Here is a 23,645-nt window from a genome sequence, read left to right on the forward strand (position 1 = left end):
GCCTCCTGCTTTGCTTTTCTTTTTCAACTTTCCTTTGGCTACTCAGGGTCTTTTCTGATTCCATACAAATTTTAGGATTGTTTGTTCTAGTTCTGTAAAAAATGCTGGTGGTATTTTGGTATTTTGATCAGGATTGCATTCAATGTGTAGATTGCTTTTGGTAATACAGATATTTTAACAATATTTGTTCTTCCGATCCATGAGCATGGAATGTTTTTCCATTTCTTTGTGTCTTCTTCAATTTCTTTTGTAAGTGTTCTATGGTTTTCAGTGTACAGATATTTTACCTCTTTGGTTAGGTTTATTCCTAGGTATCTTATGGTTTTTTTGCACAATTGTAAATGGAATTGATTCCTTGATTTCTCTTTCTACTGCTTCACTATTTGTGTAAAGAAATGCAACAGATTTCTGTATGTTGATTTTATATCCTGCAACTTTGCTGAATTTGTGTAAGTTCTAGCAATTTTTTGGTGGAGTCTTTTGGGTTTTCCACATAGGGTATCATGTCTTCTGCAAATAGTGAAAGTCTGACTTCTTCCTTGCCGATTTGGATGCCTTTTATTTCTTTTTGCTGTCTGATTGCTGCGGCTGAGACTTCCAGTACTATGATGAACAACAGTGATGAGAGTGGACATCCCTGTTGTGTTCCTGACCTTAGGAGAAAAGCGTTCAGTTTTTCCCTGTTGATGATGATATTAGCTGTGGGTCTTTCATATATGGCCTTTATGATGTTGAGGCATGTTCTTCAATCCCTACTTTCCTGAGGGTTTTTATCAAGAAAGGATGTTGTATTTTGTCAAATGTGTTTTCTACATCTATTGAAAGGATCCTTTCTTTTATTAATGTGGTGTATTATATTGAATGATTTGCGGATATTGAAACTTACCTGAAGCCCAGGAATAAATCCCACTTGATGGTGGTGAATAATTCTTTCAATGTACTGTTGAATTCAATTTGCTAATATCTTGTTGAGAATTCTTGTATCCAGGTTCATCGGGGATATTGGTCTGTAATTCTCCTTTTTAGTGGGATCTTTGTCTGGTTTTGGAATCAAGGTAATGCTGGCCTCATAGAATGAGTTTGGAAGTTTTCCTTCCATTTCTATTATTTTGGAACAGTTTCAGAAGGATAGATATTAACTCTTCTTTATTTTATTTTTTTTTCTTTTTTAAAGATTTTATTTATTTATTTGTGAGAGAGATAGTGAGAGAGAACATGAGAGGAGAGAGGGTCAGAGGGAGAAGCAGACTCCCCACTGAGCAGGGAGCCCAATGCGGGACTCAATCCCAGGACTCCAGGACCATGACCTGAGCTGAAGGCAGTTGCTTAACCAACTGAGCCACCCAGGCACCCCAACTCTTCTTTAAATATTTGGTAGAATTCCCCTGGGAAGCCATCTGGCCCTGGACTCTTGTTTGTTGGGGGATTTTTGATTACTGCTTCAATTTCCTTGCTGGTTATGGGTCTGTTCAAGTTTTCTATTTCTTCCTGTTTCAGTTTTGGTAGTTGATCTGTTTCTAGGAATTTTTCCATTTCTTCCAGATTGCCCAATTTGTTGGCATATAAGTGCTCATAATATTCTTTTATAATTGTTTGTATTTCTGTGGTGTTGGTTGTGATCTCTCTTCTTTCTTTGTAATTTTATTTGTTTGGGCCTTTTCTTTTTGGTAGTCTAACTGGGGGTTTATCAATTTTGTTAATTCTTTCAAAGAACCAGCTCCTAGTTTCATTGATCTGTTCTACTGTTCTTTTTTTAATTTCTATATCATTTGTTTATGCTCTAATCTTTATTATAGCATTTTTTATTTTGGCCTGAATAGATTTTAGGTCTTTTATCTCTGCAGCAAGGTTTCTCTCGTGTCTTCTATACTTCTTTCAAGTCCAGCTAGTATTCTTATGACTATTGTTCTAACTTCTTGCTCAGATATATTACTTACATTGGTTTTGAGAAAATCTCTGGTTCTGATTTCTTCTTGATCTTTCTTTCATTCTTTCTTTCTTTCCTTTTTTTTTTTTTGATCTTTCTTTTGAGGAGAATTCTTCTATCTTGTCATTTTGTAGGTTTCCTGTTCCTGAGAGTAATGCTATATTAAGAAGGTGTCATACACTGTCCAGGGTCTGGTGCATTAGGAAGTGTTTGTTGTGTATGCTGTGCTCACTCAGCTGTTATGTTTTGGCTGTTCTTTACCATAGGTCAGTCCTCTGCAGAGTTCCTCCTTGCTCATAGTGGGGGCTATTTGGACTTTTAGCTAGGTGTGCTTTGATTTATTTGTTAAAATAAGCTACTTAGGGAAATGTCCAGGAAAACTGCAGCAAAGCCCCGTCCTCAGCTGGTCAGGTCTGTCAGGTCCTCCCTGAGGACGTGGTCTAAATTGTCCTGAACCTGTAGGAGCACCTCAATTTGTTCAAATCAGTGGGAATAAGTGGCTGTAACCTCACTAAGTCCTACCCCTGCCAGGACTACATGCTGTCCTGTACCATGTGGTTATTTGAGAAAGGGATAAGCTAGAAAGAGGAGCTCTCACATCTCATCCCCTGACTTCATATAAAAGGCATGCTCAACTCTTTTTTTTTTTTAGATTTTTTTTTTTTAATTTATTTATTGGAGAGAGAGAGAGTGAGAGAGAGCATGAGAGGGGAAAGCGTCAGAGGGAGAAGCAGACTCCCCACTGAGCGGGGAGCCCGACATGGGACTCGATCCTGGAACTCCAGGATCATGACCTGAGCCGAAGGCAGTCACTTAACCAACTGAGCCACCCAGGCGCCCTTTTTTTTTTTTTTTTTTTAAGATTTTATTTATTTACTTAAGGTGGGGAGGCAAGCAAGAGAGGAAAAGCATGACCAGGGGAGAGGGACAGAAAGAGAGGGAGAAACAGGTTTCCCGCTGAGCAGGGAGACTCACATGGGGCTCGATCCCAGGACTCGGGGATCATGACCTGAGCCAAAGGCAGACACTTAACTGACTGAGCCATCCAGGGGCCCCAAGGCACACTCAACTCTTAAAGAGCTGTGTACTTTGTAGAAAATTCCATATTCACAAAGATTCAAGTTCACTAAACAACACATATGTCCCATTCAGCTAGCATTATTGATTTTAATGTTTTTTAGGTTTTGTTTAATTTGTAAATTGATTTAACAGTTGTGTCAGTGTTATAAATAGTTCTCTAATGTTTAACATATTTAAATCCATTGGTATGAAAATAATTTTCAAAAAATAGATACTTTCTAATCCCCTATGTATGTAAATCCAAGCCTGCAGTTTTTTCTCCCAATCACGAAGGCAAAACAGTATCATTGGCCCTCCCCACCTCTGCACACAGGCCTCTGATGATCTTGTAAAACTTATTTTCCCTTTCAAGGCTGGGTGTGGTGTTCATTTTAAACTGATTTGATGTAAGAGTGGGTGGTGGTAGAGATTGGTCCAGTTTGTAATTTCTGTTGGGTTCACCACAACTTAGAGAAAGCATGACAAATTCATTTGGCAAAAGCATATAAGATACTGGTGGGCCAACCAAAGTCAAGCCTAGCACAAAATAAATCAGACGGTAAATACTAAGAAGTTGTAAAAATTTTACCCTGTAGGATGGATATTATTTTGATGTTACGAACAATAACTACCATTTATTGAGCATCTACTATGTCAGGAAAGTACATATTATCCTTCTGAAGTATAGGTATTATCTTATTTAGCACAGGAAGAAATTGAAGTTCTGAGGACTCTGTTAATCTGTTACTGAGAGTAACAGTGTGTAAATGATACTCTAGGTGGTTAAAATGCATTTCTCTATTGGTCAGCTGAAATACTTGGCAAAAGCTTATGTGCTAATTGGTTTTTCTGTTTACTCTTCATGTCCGTATTTATTGAAGAACTGTTTAATATGCATTGATGTCTGTTCTAGTTAAGTTAGGAAAACAGACAGAAAGTTAATCTTTTAATAACTATGCATTGCTTCGGATACTATTTATTTCATAAATGGAGCTGTGGGCTTATTGCTGGAGACCTAAGTTTTAATCGTCACTCTGCCATAAAGTTTTGGTATGATTTCAGACTAATTTCCCAAGTTCTCTGGCTAGCAGCCATGTTAAAAAAGAAATGTGGGGGGCGCCTGGGTGGCTCAGTTGGTTGAGCGACTGCCTTCGGCTCAGGTCATGATCCTGGAGTCCCGGGATCGAGTCCCGCATCGGGCTCCCTGCTCAGCAGGGAGCCTGCTTCTCCCTCGGACCCTCCCCCCTCTCATGCTCTCTCTATCTCATTCTCTCTCTCAAATAAATAAATAAAATCTTTAAAAAAAAAAAAAAAGAAATGTGGCCCAGCCTGGGAAGCTTCTTTGTCCCTGTGACTCTTTGGCTCTTCTCTCTAACAGGGGCAAGAAGGAAGAACAAGAAGGGACCCAGTCACAGTAAGCTTCCTTTCCCAGTAAGCAGCTTTAGACCAGTATGCTGGAGACTGGTGTCTTCCACCCAGAGACACTGGGGCAGCCAGAGGGCACAGGCAGGGGAAACCCCCACACACTGCCTCTACCGAGAGATAGCTGGTAGGCTGACCTTTTAGAATCCATTTCCACTCCCTCAGGTAGTAGAAACAGAAGCTGTTAAGAGTACCTGCATCTCAAGATAAACCATGCTAACCAAAATAATGCACAAAGGCTCTGAATAGGAAACTGCCACTGGAACCACAGGTCACACAAGTAGGCCAGGAATTTCAAACTAAGCCCACACAAGGTGACGGCTTGCTAAAATTCAGGATTTAAATAGGACCCTTTCTCCTAGCATACCAGACAAAATATCCAGGATACAATAAAAAGTCACTTGTCATACGAAGAACCAAGAAAATCACAACTTGAATGAGAAAAAAAACAAAAAAAACCCAAAAAACAAAAAACAATGAACTGATACTAACACTGAGATAAGTCAAATAGTAGATTTATTGGACATGGATTTTGAAACGGCCACCATAAAAATGTTTCACTAATCAATTACAAATTCTCTCAAAATATAAGAAAAACTGCGCAATATCAGCAATGGAGTAGAAGACCTAAAAACAGGATGAAATGAGGGTGCCTGGGTAGCTCAGTCAGTTAGCCGACTGCCTTGGGCTCAGGTCATGATCCTGGAGACCCAGGATCGAGTCTCACATCGGGCTCCCAGCTCAGCGGGGTGTCTGCTTCTCCCTCTGACCCTCCCCCCCTCATGTGCTCTCCCTCTCTCTCATTCTCTCTCTCTCAAACAAATAAATAAAATCTTTAAAAAAACAGGATGAAATGAAATGAGAAAACGGAAAGATACAACAGCAAAACTAGGGGGCATGGTGGACTGTCTCAGTGTCCCTGAGTGGAGAATCTGTACCTGGAGAGAGAACAGTGGAATTCACTGACCTCTGAAACAGAGAGAAAATGAAAAGAGCTTCAGGGATCTGTGGGACAATAACAGAAATGCCAACATTTGTCACCATTGGAATCTCAAAGGAAGAGGAGAAAGAGAGGAGGGTAGAAGATGTACTGAAACTAACCATAAATTAAAACAGATCTAAACCTTCAGTCCATGAAAATAATATGCCAAAGGAGTACATTTTGGATGGCAAATTCTGCTTCCTTTTAGTTGCTTTGAGACGTCAGGAAGGTCTAGTGCGTAAGTGGGTTATTGCTTTGGGTACCAAATAAGATGGGTACATGCGGCACCATATCTGCACATAGAACATGGTTAATGGATGTTCACTTGCCTTCACCCACCCATTCTTGTTACTGGACAAGGGTCTGTTGCCTCATGGGCTGCATGCCAAATACGGACACCGCTTTTGTGGCAGAGAGAACACCAAACAAGGAGGTGAGAGAAAATTTCTCAATTCTGCCTCCCCGAAGGATTACTGTAGGGTGTATTTAAGGATAAGGGGTTAAGATGTCTCAGGGTGTGTAGGTTGAATGGAATAAGGTGATTGGACCTACGGAAAAAAGGAAGTGTCCTCCTTTCCAAGTGTGTGCATTCAGGAATCATGCCTTCTCATGGGACACATGTTCATTAAATGTCAGCATAAGAAGGACGGGGGTGGAGGTGGGGAGACCGTGGGGTGCATCATCAAAGAGGTTCCTTTTTTTTCAGTCTTGATCCCTTTTGTGCCCCCGCAAGAATTCTTCCTTGATTTGCTCTCGTCTCAGCTGGTCTTACCAATCGTCTGTCAACCTCTGCAAAACAGGCTCATAAGTCAGTCAAATTAACCACAATTTCCTCACAGAGTAGTCATGCATTTGTTAACTCAGCAGCATCAGTTTCATTCTTAAATCTATCACATCTCCTTTTACATTCACATGCAGCAAAAGAAGTGCACTGTTAAAATCAAAACAACTTTGAGCTTTTTACTGATACTACTTGTATAAATGAGTATGCAAATCCTTCGGAATTACTTATTGAAAGAGTGTAATGCTGTTTAATTAGAACTTTATTATCAATTGCTTGCATGTAACCCTTCGGTGGCTGACTACATAAGGCATTCCAGGTACAAATAGTAACATCGTCCTCTGCACATGCTAGTTGATCCCATTTTCACAATAGGGCCCTCTGGGAGCCTAGGTCATATGTCAGTGCGTGGTTGCAGATAGAGAGAGGTTCACGCTCCTTCCTGTCTGTTAATTCAGGCTTTGCAGCCATATGGACTCACCCTTGAATCTTAGATATTTCACTTAGTATCAAATTACTTTAACTTTTTCACCCCTTCATTTCCTCATATGTAAAGTAGGGAAAATAATATCTACCTCACTGTGCAACTGAGTAGAGTAAATGAGATCCTGTGTATATAATCTACCCTGTACTGTTCCACAGAATAAACACTCAGGAACCAATCAGAAGGATCAAAGAGCATGTATGAAATAAAGACCTCCCTGGTGGCTGAGTATATTGTTTTGCTCAGGAGCTCCAGCAAAGGGGAACACTCTCTTTCCCCTGGCCTCGGGAAAACCTTGAAATCCAGGGACCACATGGTGCTTGGTCCTCTGCATTTTTCTGGTCTCCCACCTTGACACTGCTGATCCAGAGGACAAATTAGCAATTGCTGTGTTCAGCTCATACCGTCCCTTTCCTTGATGTAATTAATGCCTTTTTTTCCTCATTTTGTTTATGATTATAGTATATACCTCCTTTTCTGAAATTTAAGATCTCCCCAAAGTCCCAGTTTTATTTATTTAGATGAGGATCCATGAGATAGTTGGTGAAAAAATACGAATTTTAAATTATTGTATACGATCTCAGTCCAAAAAGAATTTGAAGTGGCTAACAGCGTGAATATATATATATATATACTTAAAAACAGAACATCATGACCAAAATCAAATTTATTCTATAGATACATTAGCATACACAGATCATTGGTGTATATATTATATTTATTTTTATTTTACAAAAGATAAAATTAACTTTGTAAAAAATTTTAAATGATCTGAAATTGCATTTTTAAACAGATACTGTCTTCATTTACTGATAAAGAACTGTTGGCATATGCAAAAGCTGGAGCGGTAGCTGAAGAGGTCTTAGCGGCAATCAGAACTGTGATTGCCTTTGGAGGACAAAAGAAAGAACTTGAAAGGTTTGAGTTTTTTATTTTAAGTTGCTAGTAATTTTAAATTGTTTCATTGTATATGCCCTTCATATTCTGGAAAAGTTGTAATTTTAGTTGTACTCTTCTTATATCTGCTAATTCAAAACATTTTCTAGAATGTTCTAGGTGGGTAGTGACAATAAAATAGTTTCTTAAGGCTGAAACATATTTTATAACTGATGATAATTTTTCCCCATTAAGTCAGTTCTTGGTTCTCTAAGACTAAATGAGTATTTTGCATAAGATCTAGGGATACATTTTAATCTGTGGTTTGTTTCCCCTCTTGCTGGGGCTCCTCATCAATTGGGTTATGCTCCATGATTTGGAAGATAAAAATATAACTGAAAAGCACATTTGTACAAAATTTCAAAATCTTTATTATGTGCTGTTTAGTATTTTTTTTACAACTGTCCCCTTTTATTAAATTTCTGAGAGTGTAGATGGTAAATTTATTGCAGTGTATAATATGCATCAGATCCACTGATTTCTGAACAGTGACAGACTCTATTGAATATATGTTACAATTGAATATATGTCATAATCTGATATAGTATTTTAATGTTACGAATGTATGAGTATTTGGATATTAGGAAATACTAAACTGTATTTTTTTGGAACATTATACATTGTTGGTAGAGCCATAAGGAAAACAAGGGAATTTTGATAAGTCAGAATGATAGTTACTCCTGGGGGAGAAGAGGTGTGGGTAATAAGAGTGAGACACATAGTGGGGGTTTCTGTAGTTGTGGTGTAGTATTTTGTTTCTTGACCTCAGTTGTGCTGACATGGGTGTGCACTGCATAATTATTTTTTATACTGTACCTGTGCATTTTTTGTATACTTTTGTTCATATGATATATTTCATACCCACAAAGATGTCCTCTGAGAATAATTTGATAGCTAAGCACCATAGGTCAAAGGAGAGTAATAACTATGTTCTCTCTCAATTCTTTGCTTTTGCCTTAAAATATGTCTGACTAATAAAATGGGAAATCTTGCTTAATGATCAGGCAAGCATCCAATCAAATACAACCCTTCCTCTTTGGAAGTTAAATTCTTTCAAGGGGAGGGGAAGGCTAAAGACAACCGCAAATAACAAACTAATATACCAGTTGGGTAAATATTATTTGGGGATATAAATAGTCTTTTAAAGTCAGGGGGGTACTATTTAGATGATTCAGAAAAATCTTCTCTGAATAGTTTATGTTTGAGCAAACAGAGAATGAAGTTTTGAACTCAGATTCTTTTGCAGTTTTTCTCAGTGGAAAGGTGGACCAGAGAAAGAATACATCCACCAACACAAGTAGACAAATAAAACTTTTCTGCTTCTGCCTAGTTTCTGAGCTGGGGGAGAGCATCTCCTTATAGAAATCAAAATCTCAGGCCTCACCCTCAGGTGCACTTAGGGCCTGAATTTATTAAACTCTGTGAACGAGGGAGTGCTCTCTCCCCAAAACAAGATTTCACAGTAAAAATGAATCTTAGTCCAATGAAACCACTAGGCTGTCCAGGTGAAGAAATGAAAACTTGCTGAAAATTAATTAAGCATCCAAATTAAGAACTTAGAAAAAGAACAACAGTAAAAGAAGTATAAGGAGGGAATAATAAGTAGCAAAAATTAACAGAATAGAAAATAAATGTAAGAAAGTGGAAGCTTGACAAATCCATAAACTAATTCTTCAAAAAGACTAATAAATAACCAAGTATTTGCAAATTTAATCAAGAATAAAAAAAGAATAAATAAGGAAAAATTGCTACAGATAAAAAAATTTTATTTTAAAAAAAGTACAGCTTTATACCAATAAATTTTAAAACGCTGATGAAATAGACAATATCCTAGAAAAATATAGGCTAAAACTCTCACTTAGGGGGAAGAAAACTTGAGTAGACCTACAATTGTTAAAGGAATTAAATCCAAAGTTAAAAATATCCACTTTCTGCCCTTATATACACAGCAAAACCCAGAGAGTCCAGATAATTTTATAGACAAGGTCTCCCAAAACTTGAAGAAAGAGATAATCCTATGTAATAGAAATTGTTTCAGAGAATGAGAAAAAAATATATTGAAAGTTGTGAATTCATTTTATGAGACCAGTGTAACTTCGAAGCCACAATCAGACAGATATATGAGAAAGGAAAATTATAAAGCAAAATTCACTTAAAACATAGATGCAGAAGGTCTACATAAATTATTAGCTAAACAAATCCATGTGAAAAATATCAGATTAAAAAAAATCTTGAACTTATTAGCTTTATCCCATGAGTGCAAAGATGGCTTAACATTAGGAAATCTATTAATATTATTAAGCACATTAACAGATTGAAAGGAAGAGACGTTTTATATTGATGGGGGGGAACATTAAATACATATGATTTACTCAAAACTAGGAGTAAGAATTAATTTTCTTAATATAGAGTATATACCAGAGGTACATAAGGAAACATCATACTTAATGGTGCTATGTGCAAAGCATTCCTTAAAATACAGAATGAAACAGATATATCTGCTGGCATTATTTCTACTTAATGTTGAACTGGTACTAGATAATAACACCAACAAAACAGGTAAGAGTAAGAATAATAAAAATAAAACAAAAAAGAAAATAAAAGCTAGAAGGGTTGGAAAACAAGAAGCAAAATTGTCATTATTCACAGATGATATGATCGTATGCACAGAAATTCCAGTAGACTCTGCAGACTAACAATGCTCAGTGAGATCTCTGGGCATCTGATCACAATTCAGAGAAAATTGCTGTGAAACCAGCAATGAATGATAATAAATAGAATTGCATTGATTCTGACATGCACATTTTTCTCTCACAATGCTGAAATTAAGATAAATTCTACAATCAGTGCCATCTTATAATTGCTGTGGATCTGGATTGAAGTCAGTCCTTACAGGCAGGATTTGTGTTTGCTTGTGCCATTCACTGGGGATGGTATTAACCTAAGACCACCTTACGTGAAATTCTTTGTCTAAGAGTTCAGACCTGCATGAGTATTGTCTGTGGTTCAGATTCTCAGGGAATTGTTTTTTCCTCCCTTTACTTGATGCCAGGGTTGAGACACACGAGTTTCCCTGCTGTCACTCTCCCTGGGGTATGTGCTTATTATACTGAGGCCGTAGTCCTTTGGATCCCAGCTGTAGATTGATTATCCTACTAAACTCCTTAATCCTACAAAAAATAACAGAATAACACTAACTTCTCCCAATTAATGACATCCTAAATTTGATGAATATGATCATTTTTAAGAGGGATTATTATTAGCAATAAGAATTATAATTATGTATGGAATATAACATTAGTAAGGAGGGAAAAGACATCGTGGGAGTTAAGTCTGGTCTTCAGAACTCAGATAAATCTGATCATTTTAGTTCAGGAAAAGTTTAAATGAATTGAGTTTTATTTTTTTTTTTCCTAAAGAAGATGGGGATCAAATTTTTATTATAAGAATAAGCAGATGGGCGCACACAACTCTATTCAGAGATGCATTTTCTGTGTCGCATCATTTCTTCAGAAGATATGTTATTGGGATGTGTCTTTGAAAGGATATTCTCCCCTGGTGAATTGGAAATTAGTTTTGCCTTTAAATCAAGAGCAGATTTGGGACTACAACATGCTCGCCTCATTTTCTTTCCAGGTTGGCCATTTCCAAAGTTCATTCATTCAACAGATGGAGCCAGTGTCTACCACACGTACATGCCATGCTCTGGGTTTTCAATAATTAATTTTACTTTATGGCAGTCAGGGGAGGGCTCTCTGAGAAGTTTTCATCTAGGCTGAGACTTGAAGGATGAGGAAACGCCTACCCTGGTGGGAGTAGGGATAGATGAGTCTTCCACAGTTCCCGAGGTGGCAAACATTGGTATGGTCTAGAAGATACCGTAAGGCTTGTATGCCTGGAGCTCTGTTGAGTGAGGGGAGATGGAGAAGAGAGGCAGTTGAAGGTGGTGTGGACCATGGAGGAGTTAAGATTTACTCCAAGGGCACAGGAGATTGAGGGTCTTAAACAAAGGAATGAGTATCCACATTATGTTTTAAGATTATTTCTCTGCCTGTAATTGGTTTGGTGAATGAGGAGAGGAGTTAAAGATTGGAGGCAGGGAGACCAGTGGAAAGACTGTTGTAGCCTGGGTGAAAAGGCTTATGGTGCCCTGATGTGGACTGCAGGCAGGAGAGGGGAGACAGCTATCTAGATTTCAGATGTAATTTGGAAGTAGGATTGCTAAAACTATTCGTAGGCCAAATGTAATCTTCAGTTTTCTTTTTAGTTCTTTCCCTTCCTTTCTCTGCTTTTGCATGGACAAGTAATTAAGGTCTTAGTCTGACTTTCTCTTCCAATTAACAGGTGCAGGAGGAAGATGCTCTCTTGGAATGGAAATTTAACCAGAATTTAGAATGAATTCAATTCCGTAGTATAAGGATAGCTTTATTCTCCTTAATTTTAAAATGATATTTTTCTCTCTTGTGTGTGTCTTACCGCTTAGTATTGATTTTTCTGCCTAACTAAAATTGTTTCTTGCTCTTGTAAGTGGTTGTTTGTGTCACTGATAAATATTTTCATAATATTTAAGAAGAATTTTTAAAAAACATCACCATTTTTGTTACGTATCTTTAATCCATTTTAGGAACTGTGACTTTAATTACCATTCTTATACTAATGCTTTTAATGAGTAGGTGGTTTTAATTGGTGATTTTGTAGTGTGGTATTTTTTATCAAAACACCAATCAGGGGCGCCTGGGTGGCTCAGTCGTTAAGCGTCTGCCTTCGGCTCAGGTCATGATCTCAGGGTCCTAGGATCGAGCCCCACATCGGGCTCCCTGCTCGGCGGGAAGCCTGCTTCTCCCTCTCCCGCTCCCCCTGCTTCTGTTCCCTCTCGCTGTGTCTCTCTCTGTCAAAAAAATAAATACAATCTTTAAAAAAAAACCAATCAAAAAGCCTGTGTAAAAGTAGTATTATTGATGTCTCTTTCCTCCTTATCCTCTTCCTTTTTTCATTTATCTTTTCTTGTATCTAAATGATTTTCTTCCTTGTTGCTGCTGCTTCTGAAAATGTTTCTTCTGGCTGCATGGTACAACAACATATCAGTGAAGTGAGTTCTGCATTAGTCTAGGTAAGCAAGAACTGATAGAAAGTAACAATAAAGGTGTGAGTCATATGCATTTAAGTTCCTTATTTGTAATTATGTATTGTGGATGCCTTCTAATACCTTTTGCCTCAGGTCAACTCAAAAAGTGGGAAATAGATCAACCATTGAAACACGTTACTCAAAAATAATTTTTTTGCACTAAGATTATAACTGGCAAGTTAGGGACACACATTTTTGCAGAGAGAAACTCTAATAGTATGTTACTATTTTATCACTAAAGTTCTGTTTGAATTTGGCCTTTAGTGGATATAGGAGTCATGTATGTTTCATTTGGCAGGCTTTGAACTGGTAAAGCAGCTAGTTAAAAAAAATCACGAAGGCAAGAGGGAACGCATACTTTTACCTGAGCAGAACTTGATCTCTGCTGTACATTCCAACTGGGGCGGGGGGGGGGGGGGGGGGGGCGGGGTTCTGCCAAAGAAAATTAATTTAATACTACATATTTTTATAGTCATGCTTTTATGGGTCAAAGACCTCAAAATATTAATTTTATATGGAAGTAAGTTCTTTCTACAGTTATGAACTTTTTCTTTCTGCAAGGTAATGTTCTAAGTTCCAGGGAGATGTGATTAAGAGGATAAAGAGTTTAAGACTCAATTATAATCTGTTCTATTTCTCTAATAATTTTACCTCAATTCTATATTTATGGAGATTCTTCTTAAGAGATACAGAGATAACCTAATGGGGCCCACATTAAAAAAAAAAAAGAAGAAGAAGAAGAAAGAAAGAAAAGAAAAAGAAAAAGAATCTTCCTTAACGTTTCCTTAAACATTCAGTGGTTTAAAGACTTTACTTGTGTTGAGAACTTTTTAGCCTTATATCTGCTTTTTATTATTAAACTTAAAAGGCATGCAGATTTTAAAGGGAAAACACGGATATTTTCATGGCTTCTTTTTGTCTTGCCTATGAAACAGTGCAAGTTCTGGAAGTTTACTAAACATTATTTCATGTATTTCATTATTGTTAAGGCCAGAGAAGAAGCTTTAGAATACTTTCCCCAAATTATTTAATCTCTGTAGATAAGTAAGCCTCAGTTTACTCATCTACAAGAAGGGATTAAAACAGTGCTAACACCACAGGGTCAATGTATGAACAAAAGGAGAAAATGTGTGGTAAGCACCTACCACAGGGTTGGGCACATTCTAGGTACTTAATAACCATCATGCTATCTCAGCTCATTTCATATGATTTATGAGTATATGTGATAGTTTTTGTTACTTCTCCCAGGTACAACAAAAATTTAGAAGAAGCTAAGAGAATTGGGATAAAGAAAGCTATCACGGCCAACATTTCTATTGGTGCTGCTTTCCTGCTGATCTATGCATCATATGCTCTGGCATTCTGGTATGGGACCACCTTGGTCCTCTCCCATGAATATTCTATTGGAAAAGTACTCACTGTAAGTGGTGTTATTTTAAGAAATGAGTCTCTCGTAAAAATTCCAATGAAGTTGAGTGGTGTTGGCTGGAGTGATGTTAGAGAATAGGTATTGAAGAACTATTGAATAATACAAAGAGCCATGTCCTACTAGATTAAAAAGTGGAAAGGAAATTAGATGTATTGAGCGTCTTCTTTGCAGATCCCTTGCACAGTCTGTCTTGAAGCCTAAATAATATTAACATCACTAATCCCTATAGCATGAAATCTCATTTGTTGAGATCATTTCTTTGTGGCAGGTTCAATGCTAAACATTTTATTTTTATTTTCTGGTTGACTATTCACAATGACAAATGACAAAATACACCATTTAACTATTTTTCAAATTCTTTTGAATGACAGCTAGTCCACCTTGCAAAGTTATGGAAGTATTAATTGTTACTCTTCCTTAAAGAATATTCTATTTGTTGGTTCTTGGCCTTATAGAACTTTGTACAAACACAGAAAGCTTGCCATTTGAGCTATCCTCTTTTATTTCAAAGTGGTGAAATAGTTCATAAACAAAACCCAATCTGTATTGTGATCTAATAAAGTACATACTGTTAGAAGGGTCACTCAGTTCCTTTTTCATAGGCTAATAAGCACAAGTATATTGTTGGTGACAGAATTTTGTTGAGTCCCTTAAAACAGTTCCCTTTCTCAGGAACCAGATTTGTAATGTGTATATAATAATTATGTCATCCAAAATGTGCAAGGCTATTTGGTTAAGAATGGCGTTTACCAAAAAGCTTTTATTAGGGTAGTAATGCTATTGGTGAACCTAGGTTGTAATAAGAAATGTGTTCTACTTAATTGTGATGTAGATATGCTGTTTAAAATCTTGTTTTCACTGATCCCAGAACTGCCTCATAAACTGGAAGCATGCAGAATATGAGTAAGAGCATGGGATTTGAAATCAGGCTAACTTGAATCAAATTCCAGCCACTTATTAACTATATGATTTGGGGTGGCCACGTAGACTTTCCAAATTTCTGCTACCTCTTTTGCCAAATGGAAATGGCAGGAATAATTTGCCATAACTTTAGTGTAGTTGTAAGTTCTAACTGAGGAAATGAATACAGAATCACTTAGCAAAATTTCTTCTGTGTAAATTATTGGGTAATTCCTGTGTGATTTAGAAAGAAATTAATAGTGATATTAGTTCTCTGTAACCCTGAAGAAAAATAATTTCAGTTGGGCAAAATGAAAAAAACAAAACCTGTTTATCAGACCTCAAAGAGAACACAGTCTGGTAGAAGGAAAGACAACCTGATCAAGAATAATGCCCTAGGGGCGGAGCAAGATGGCGGAGGAGTAGGAGACCTGGATTTCATCTCCTCTCAGGAATTCAGCTGGATAGGGATCAAACCATTCTGAACACCTACAAACTCAATAGGAGATCGAAGAAAAGAATAGCAACAACTCTCTGAACAGAAAAGCGACCACTTTCTGGAAGGTAGGACGTGCGGAGAAGTGAATCTGAGGCGATATTCGGGAGGATAGACGGCGGGGGAGGGGCCTCCGTCGGCCGCTTCTGGCAAGTGATAGAACCACGGAGCACAAAATCGGAACTTTTAAAAGTCTGCTCCGCCGAGGGACGTCACTCTGGTGGCTAAGCGGGGGGTGGAACCCTCGCGGGACAGTGTGGTCTCAGGACCCTTGGGGTCACAGAAAGTCCGGGGGTGCCTGAGTGTGGCAGAGCTCCCAGGAATCGGAGTGGGAAAGCAGGCTGCAGAGACGGAGCCCAGGCGCGGGCTCTCAGCTCGGGGTGGCCATAAACCGGGATCCGCGGCACAGTCGGGCCCCTGCTCCTCCAGCAGGGACCCAACAAGCGGCAGATCCGGGGAGACTCACCTTCTTCCCCCAGGAGGAAAGGTGCGGGAGTGCACCGCAGGGATCTGCCGGGTTTGGAGACTCCACCCGGGGTCGGGTGCCAGAGACAGAGGCGCGCGGTCACAGGCCGGGTGAGCACGGAGTGTGGCCGGAGACCGGGGAAACGGGAGTGACTGACGACTTTTCTCTGGGGGCTCACTGAGGAGTGGGCCCCCGAGTTCTCGGCTCCTCCGAGGCAGAGATTGGGAGGCCGCCATTTTCACTTTCCACCTCCAAAGCTGTACGGAAAGCTTGCAGGGAACAAAAGCTCCCGAGAGCAAACCCGAGCAGATTACTTAGCCTGGACCGGGCAAGGGCGGGGCAATTCCGCCTCCAGCAAAGACATCTGGAAACCACGGCAACAGGCCCCTCCCCAGAAGATCAGCGAGAACAGAACAGCCAGCCAAGACCAAGTTTACCGATCAATGAGAACGGGAGAACTTCAGCGCTAGGGGACTACTGCACATAGAATTCACGGCTTTTTTACCATGATTCTTTAGTTTTTCAAAGTTAATTTTTTTTAACTGTTTTTTTTTTTAATTCTTCTTTTTCCCTTTTTCAACCAACATCTTATCAATCCCTTTTTTAAAAAACATTTTTATTTTTCATTTTTAGAGTCATATTCTATCCCTTCATAGTAGTTACCCATATTTTTGGCATATATACATGTTGTTCTCTCTTTAAAATTTTGAGATAGTTTCTTCTAACAGATCAAAATATACCCTAAATCTCTAGTGTATGGTTTTTTTCTACTCCCCTGCCTGATCACATTCTCTCCCTTTCTTTGTCTTTCTTTTTTTTTTTAAATCCTCTTCTTTCTTTTTTCAAACAACTTATCAATTCCTTTTATAAATTTTTTTATAATTTCCATCTTTACAGTCATATTCCATCCCTTCATTGTATCAACCTTATTTTTGTACATATATAAGTTTTTCTTTCTTTAAAATTTTGGGAGGCACTTTCTTATAACAGACCAAAATACACCCCAAATCTAGTATGTGGCACTTATCTATATACCAGCCTGATCATATTTGATCACATTCTGGTTTTGTTTTGTTTTGTTTTGTTCTGTTTTTGTTTGTTTTTATCTTTATCTTTTTCTTTCTTTTTTCTCTCTTTCCCTTTCTTTTCCCACTGCTTCAGGTCTTTTCTAATTTCTTTAGAGTATATTTTCTGGGGACGTTGTTACCCTGCTAGCATTCTGTTCTCTCATTAATCTATTCTCCTCTGGACAAAATGACAAGACGGAAAAAATCACCTCAACAAAAAGAACAAGAGGTAGTACCGACTGTTCAATACGGACATTAGTACGATGTCAGAGCTAGAGTTCAGAATCATCACTTTAAAGATACTAGCTGGGCTTGAGAAAAGCATGGAAGTTATTAGAGAAACTTTCTGGAGAAGTAAAAGAACTAAAATCTAACCAAGTCAAAATCAAAAAGGCTATTAATGAGGTGCAATCAAATATGGGGGTGCTAACTGCTAGGATAAATGAGGCAGAAGAAAGAATCAGTGATAGAGAAGACCAAATGATGGAAAATAAAGAAGCTGAGAAAAAGAGAGATAAACAACTACTGGATCACGAGGGCAGAATTCGAGAGATAAGCGATACCATAAGACGAAACAACATTAGAATAAATGGGATCCCAGAAGAAGAAGAAAGAGAGAGAGGGACAGAAGGTATAATGGAGCAAATTATAGCAGAGAACTTCCCTAATTTGGGGAAGGAAACAGGCATCAAAATCCAGGAAGCACAGAGAATATCAATAAAAATCAATATCAATAAAATCGATAAAAATAGGTCAACACCCCGACATCTAATAGTAAAACTTATGAGTCTCAGAGACAAAGAGAAAATCCTGAAAGCAGCTCGGGACAAGAAGTCTGTAACCTAAAATGGTAGAAACATTAGATTGGCAACAGACCTATCCACAGAGACCTGGCAGGCCAGAAAGGACTGGCAGGATCTATTCAGAGCACTAAATGAGAAAAATATGCAGCCAAGAATACTCTATCCAGCTAGGCTGTCATTGAAAATAGAAGGAGAGAGAAAAAGCCTCCAGGACAAACAAAAACTAAAGGAATTTGCAAACACGAAACCAGCCCTACAAGAAATCTTGAAAGGGGTCCTCTAAGCAAAGAGAGAGCCTAAAAGCAACATAGACCAGAAAGGAACACAGACAATAGACAGTAACAGTCACCTTACAGGCAATACAATGGCACTAAATTCCTATCTTTCAATAGTTACCCTGAATGTAAATGGGCTAAATGTCCCAATGAAAAGACACAGGCCGTCAGATTGGATTAAAAAACAAGACCCATCGATATGCTGTCTGCAAGAGACTCATTTTAGACCCAAAGACACCCCCAGATTGAAAGTGAGGGGGTGCGAAACCATTTACCATGCTAATGGACACCAAAAGAAAGCTGGGGTGGCAATCCTTATATCAGACAAATTAGATTTTAAACCAAAGACTGTAATAAGAGATGAGGAAGGACACTATATCCTACTTAAAGGGTCTATCCAACAAGAAGATCTAACAATTGTAAATATCTATGCCCCTAACATGGGAGCAGCCAATTATATAAGGCAATTAATAACAAAAGCAAAGAAACACATCGACAATACAATAATAGTGGGGGACTTTAACACCCCCCTCACTGAAATGGACAGATCATCTAAGCAAAAGATCAACAAGTAAATAAAGACTTTAAATGACACACTGGACCAAATGGACTTCACAGACATATTCAGAACATTCCATCCCAAAGCAGCAGAATACACATTCTTCTCTAGTGCCCATGGAACATTCTCCAGAATAGATCACATCCTAGGTCATAAATCAGGTCTCAACTGGTACCAAAAGATTGGGATCATTCCCTGCCTATTTTCAGACCACAATGCTTTGAAACTAGAACTCAATCCCAAGAGGAAAGTCGGAAAGAACTCAAATACATGGAGGCTAAAGAGCATCCTACTAAAGAATGAATGGCTCAACCAGGAAATTAAAGAAGAATTTAAAAAATTCATGGAAACCGGGCGCCTGGGTGGCTCAGTCGGTTGAGCGACTGCCTTTGGCTCAGGTCATGATCCCGGAGTCCCAGGATCAAGTCCCGCATGGTCTGCTTCTCCCTCTGACGCTCCCCCCTCTCATGTGCTCTCTCTCTCTCTCTCATTCTCTCTGTCAAATAATAAATAAAATCTTTAAAAAAAAAATTCATGGAAACCAATGAAAATGAAAACACAACTGTTTAAAATCTGGGATGCAGCAAAGGCAGTCCTAAGAGGAAAGTATATAGCAATACAAGCCTTTCTCAAGAAACAGGAAAGGTCCCAAGTACACAACCTAACCCTATTCCTAAAGGAACTGGAGAAAGAACAGCAAATAACGCCTAAACCCAGCAGGAGAAGAGAAATAATAAAGATCAGAGCAGAAATCAATGAAATAGAAACTAAAAGAACAGTAGAACAGATCAACGAAACTAGGAGCTGGTTCTTTGAAAGAATTAACAAGATTGATAAACCCCTGGCCAGGCCTATCAAAAAGAAAAGAGAAAGGACCCAAATCAACAAAATCATGAATGAAAGAGGAGAGATCACAACCAACACCAAAGAAATACAAACAATTATAAGAACATGTTATGAGCAACTCTATGCCAGCAAATTAGATAATCTGGAAGAAATGGATGCATTCCTAGAGATGTATCAACTACCAAAACTGAACCAGGAAGAAATAGAAAACCTCAACAGACCTATAACCACTAAGGAAATTGAAGCAGTCATCAAAAATCTCCCAAAAAATAAAAGCCCAGGGCCAGCTGGCTTCCCAGGGGAATTCTACCAAACATTTCAAGAAGAATTAATACCTATTTTTCTGAAACTGTTCCAAAAAATAGAAATGGAAGGAAAACTTCCAAACTCATTTTATGAGGCCACCATTACCTTGATCCCAAAACCAGACAAAGACCCCATCAAAAAGGAGAATTACAGACCAATATCCCTGATGAACATGGATGCAAAAATTCTCACCAAAATACTAGCCAATAGGGTCCAACAGTACATTAAAAGGATTATTCACCACGACCAAGTGGGATTTATCCCTGGGCTGCAAGGTTGGTTCAACATCCGCAAATCAATCGACGTGATACAATACTTTAACAAAAGAAAGAACAGGAATCATATGATCCTCTCAATAGATGCAGAAAAGGCATTTGACAAAGTACAGCATCCTTTCTTGATCAAAACTCTTCAGAGTATAGGGGATAGAGGGTACATACCTCAATATCATAAAAGCCATCTATGAAAAACCTACGGCGAATATCATTCTCAATGGGGAAAAACTGAGAGCTTTCCCCCTAAGGTCAGGAACACAGCAGGGATGCCCACTATCACCACTGCTATTCAACATAGTATTAGAAGTCCTAGCCACAGCATCAGACAACAAAAAGAAATAAAAGGCATCCAAATTGGCAAAGAAGAAGTCAAACTCTCACTTTTTGCAGATGATATGATACTTTATGTGGAAAACCCAAAAGACTCCACCCCAAAACTGCTAGAACTCATACAGGAATTCAGTCAAGTGGCAGGATATAAAATCAATGCACAGAAGTCAGTGGCATTCCTATACACCAACAACAAGACAGAAGAAAGAGAAATTAAGGAGTCAATCCCATTTACAATTGCACCCAAAACCATAAGATACCTAGGAATAAATCTAACCAAAGAGGCAAAGGATCTGTACTCAGAAAACTATAAAATACTCATGAAAGAAATTGAGGAAGACACAAAGATATGGAAAAACGTTCCATGCTCATGGATTGGAAGAACAAATATTGTGAAGATGTCAATGCTACCTAGAGCAATCTACACATTCAATGCAATCCCCATCAAAATACTATCCACTTTTTTCAAAGAAATGGAACAAATAATCCTAAAATTTGTATGGAACCAGAAAAGACCCCGAGAAGCCAGAGGAATGTTGAAAAAGAAAAGCAAAGCCAGCGGCATCACAATTCCGGACTTCCAACTCTATTACAAAGCTGTCATCATCAAGACAGTATGGTACTGGCACAAAAACAGACACATAGATCAATGGAACAGAATAGAGAGCCCAGAAATGGACCCTCAACTCTATGGTCAACTAATCTTTGACAAAGCAGGAAGGAATGTCCAATGGAAAAACAACAGTCTCTTCAACAAATGGTGTTGGGAAAATTGGATAGCCACATGCAGAAGAATGAATCTGGACCATTTCCTTACACCACACACAAAAATAGACTCCAAATGGTTGAAAGACCTAAATGGGAGACAGGAGTCCATCAAAATCCTAAAGGAGAACACAGGTGGCAACCTCTTCGACCTCAGCCACAGCAACTTCTTCCTAGAAATATCGCCAAAGGCAAGGGAAGCAAGGGCAAAAATGAACTATTGGGACTTCATCAAGATAAAAAGCTTTTGCAAAGCAAAGGAAACAGTCAACAAAACCAAAAGACAACCGACAGAATGGGAGAAGATATTTGCAAATGACATATTGGATAAAGGGCTAGTATCCAAAATCTATAAAGAACTCATCAAACTCAACACCCAAAGAACAAAGAATCCAATCAAGAAATGGGCAGAAGACATGAACAGACATTTTTCCAAAGAAGACATCCAAATGGCCAACAGACACATGAAAAAGTGCTCAATATCGCTCAGCATCAGGGAACTCCAAATCAAAACCTCCATGAGATACCACCTCACACCAGTCAGAATGGCTAAAATTAACAAGTCAGGAAATGACAGATGTTGGCGGGGATGCAGAGAAAGGGGAACCCTCCTACAGTGTTGGTGGGAATGCAAGCTGGAGCAGCCACTCTGGAAAACAGTATGGAGGTTCCTCAAAAGTTGAAAATAGAGCTACCATATGATCCAGCAATTGCACTACTGGGTATTTACCCCAAAGATTCAAAAGTAGGGATCCAAAAGGGTACGTGCACCCCGATGTTTATAGCAGCAATGTCCACAATAGCCAAACTGTGGAAAGAGCCAAGATGTGCATCGACAGATGAATGGATAAAGAAGAAGTGGTATATATATACAATGGAATATTATGCAGCCATCAAAAGGAATGAGATCTTGCCATTTGCAACGACGTGGATGGAACTGGAGGGTATTATGCTGAGTGAAATAAGTCAAACAGAGAAAGTCATGTATCATATGACCTCACTAATATGAGGAATTCTTAATCTTAGGAAACAAACTGAGGTTTGCTGGAGTGGGGGGTGGGGTGGGAGGGATGGGGTGACTGGGTGATAGACATGGGGGAGGGTATGTGCTCTGGTAAGCGCTGTGAATTGTGCAAGACTGTTGAATCTCAGATCTGTACCTCTGAAACAAATAATGCAATATAAAGAAAAAAAAGAAGAAGATAGCAGGAGGGGAAGAATGAAGGGGGGGAAATCGGAGGGGTTGACAAACCATGAGAGACGATGGACTCTGAAAAACCGACTGAGGGTTCTAGAGGGGAGGGGTGTGGAAGGATGGGTTAGCCTGGTGATGGGTGTTGAAGAGGGCATGTTCTGCATGGAGCACTGGGTGTTATGCACAACAATGAATCGTGGAACACTGCATCTAAAACTAATGATGTAATATATGGGGATTAACATAACAATAAAAAAAAGAATGCCCTAGATGTGTGCTTTATCATTTACAAAATATTTTCGTATGTACTGTTTCATTTGATACACTCTAAGGTTGCCAGGTCAGGAAAAGAGATAGACTCCTGCCTAGTTTGGTAAATGAAGAAATCAAAGCCTGGAGACTCTAGGAGAGTTGCCTAAAGACATATAGCCGGTTAGGGCTTATCCAGAATTTGGACCTTGGTCTTCTGACACTCATTTTGATATTTGTTTCCCCTATGCCTTGATGATGATCTAAACCAAAATAATTAGCTCTTAAATAAATAAAATAGAATATATATTAGAATAAAATAAATATAATAGAATATATTCTGGTCCGTGGAACTTGTTCCATTGTTTCACCGAGCAAGTAAGATTAATTCTGTATTGTAAATCAAAATGGATTTAAACTTCTAAAATGTTTTTAACACCCAGGACTCATAAGTTGACTTGTCACTTTAAAAGTTAATTAGCAAAAATAATACTACTAATAAAATTTAATTAGCTATGTTAGAAGAAAGATGTATGAAAAAAATGTAATAAATACTACATAACTTGATGATTTTCCTTCACATCCCTCAGGTCTTCTTTTCTGTATTAATTGGGGCTTTCAGTATTGGACAGGCATCTCCAAGCATTGAAGCATTTGCAAACGCAAGAGGGGCAGCTTATGAAATTTTCAAGATAATTGATAACGTAAGTCTGGGCTAGTCATTTATCCATGTAAAAGTTTTTCTTTTTTTTTTTTTCAGACATCATAAAGGCACATTTTTAATGTTGCTCAAAAGGAATCCTGCTACTTAAAAGTTTGAGAAACATCAGTTCAAAGCATTACTAGAAGAAAAAAAATGCATAACACCATTTTTAAAAATCCTTACACATGAGCCTCTTCCCATACTCATGTAAAAGTTTTTCTAATTAAAAGTTAATTCCTTTATCGCTTTATCCAACTCTCCACAA

The 23,645-nt window shown here is 38.4% G+C and overlaps 1 protein-coding gene across 2 annotated transcripts in view; it reads left to right on the forward strand.

Moving 5' to 3' along the window:
- Nucleotides 1–23,645, forward strand: part of ABCB1 (ATP binding cassette subfamily B member 1) — a 123,079-nt gene that overhangs the window by 41,777 nt on the left and 57,657 nt on the right. For both annotated transcript variants that reach the window (XM_064575328.1, XM_064575329.1), the window contains exons 8-10: nt 7,449–7,573; nt 13,965–14,136; nt 23,268–23,381. In XM_064575328.1, the coding sequence (XP_064431398.1) occupies nt 7,449–7,573; nt 13,965–14,136; nt 23,268–23,381 (411 nt within the window). The remainder of the gene's footprint in view (nt 1–7,448; nt 7,574–13,964; nt 14,137–23,267; nt 23,382–23,645) is intronic.

The sequence above is a fragment of the Mirounga angustirostris genome, unplaced genomic scaffold, assembly GCF_029215605.1.
Source record: "Mirounga angustirostris isolate CCGP_5_RB_7025 unplaced genomic scaffold, mMirAng1.0.hap1 SCAF_12, whole genome shotgun sequence".
Lineage (NCBI taxonomy): Eukaryota > Metazoa > Chordata > Mammalia > Carnivora > Phocidae > Mirounga > Mirounga angustirostris.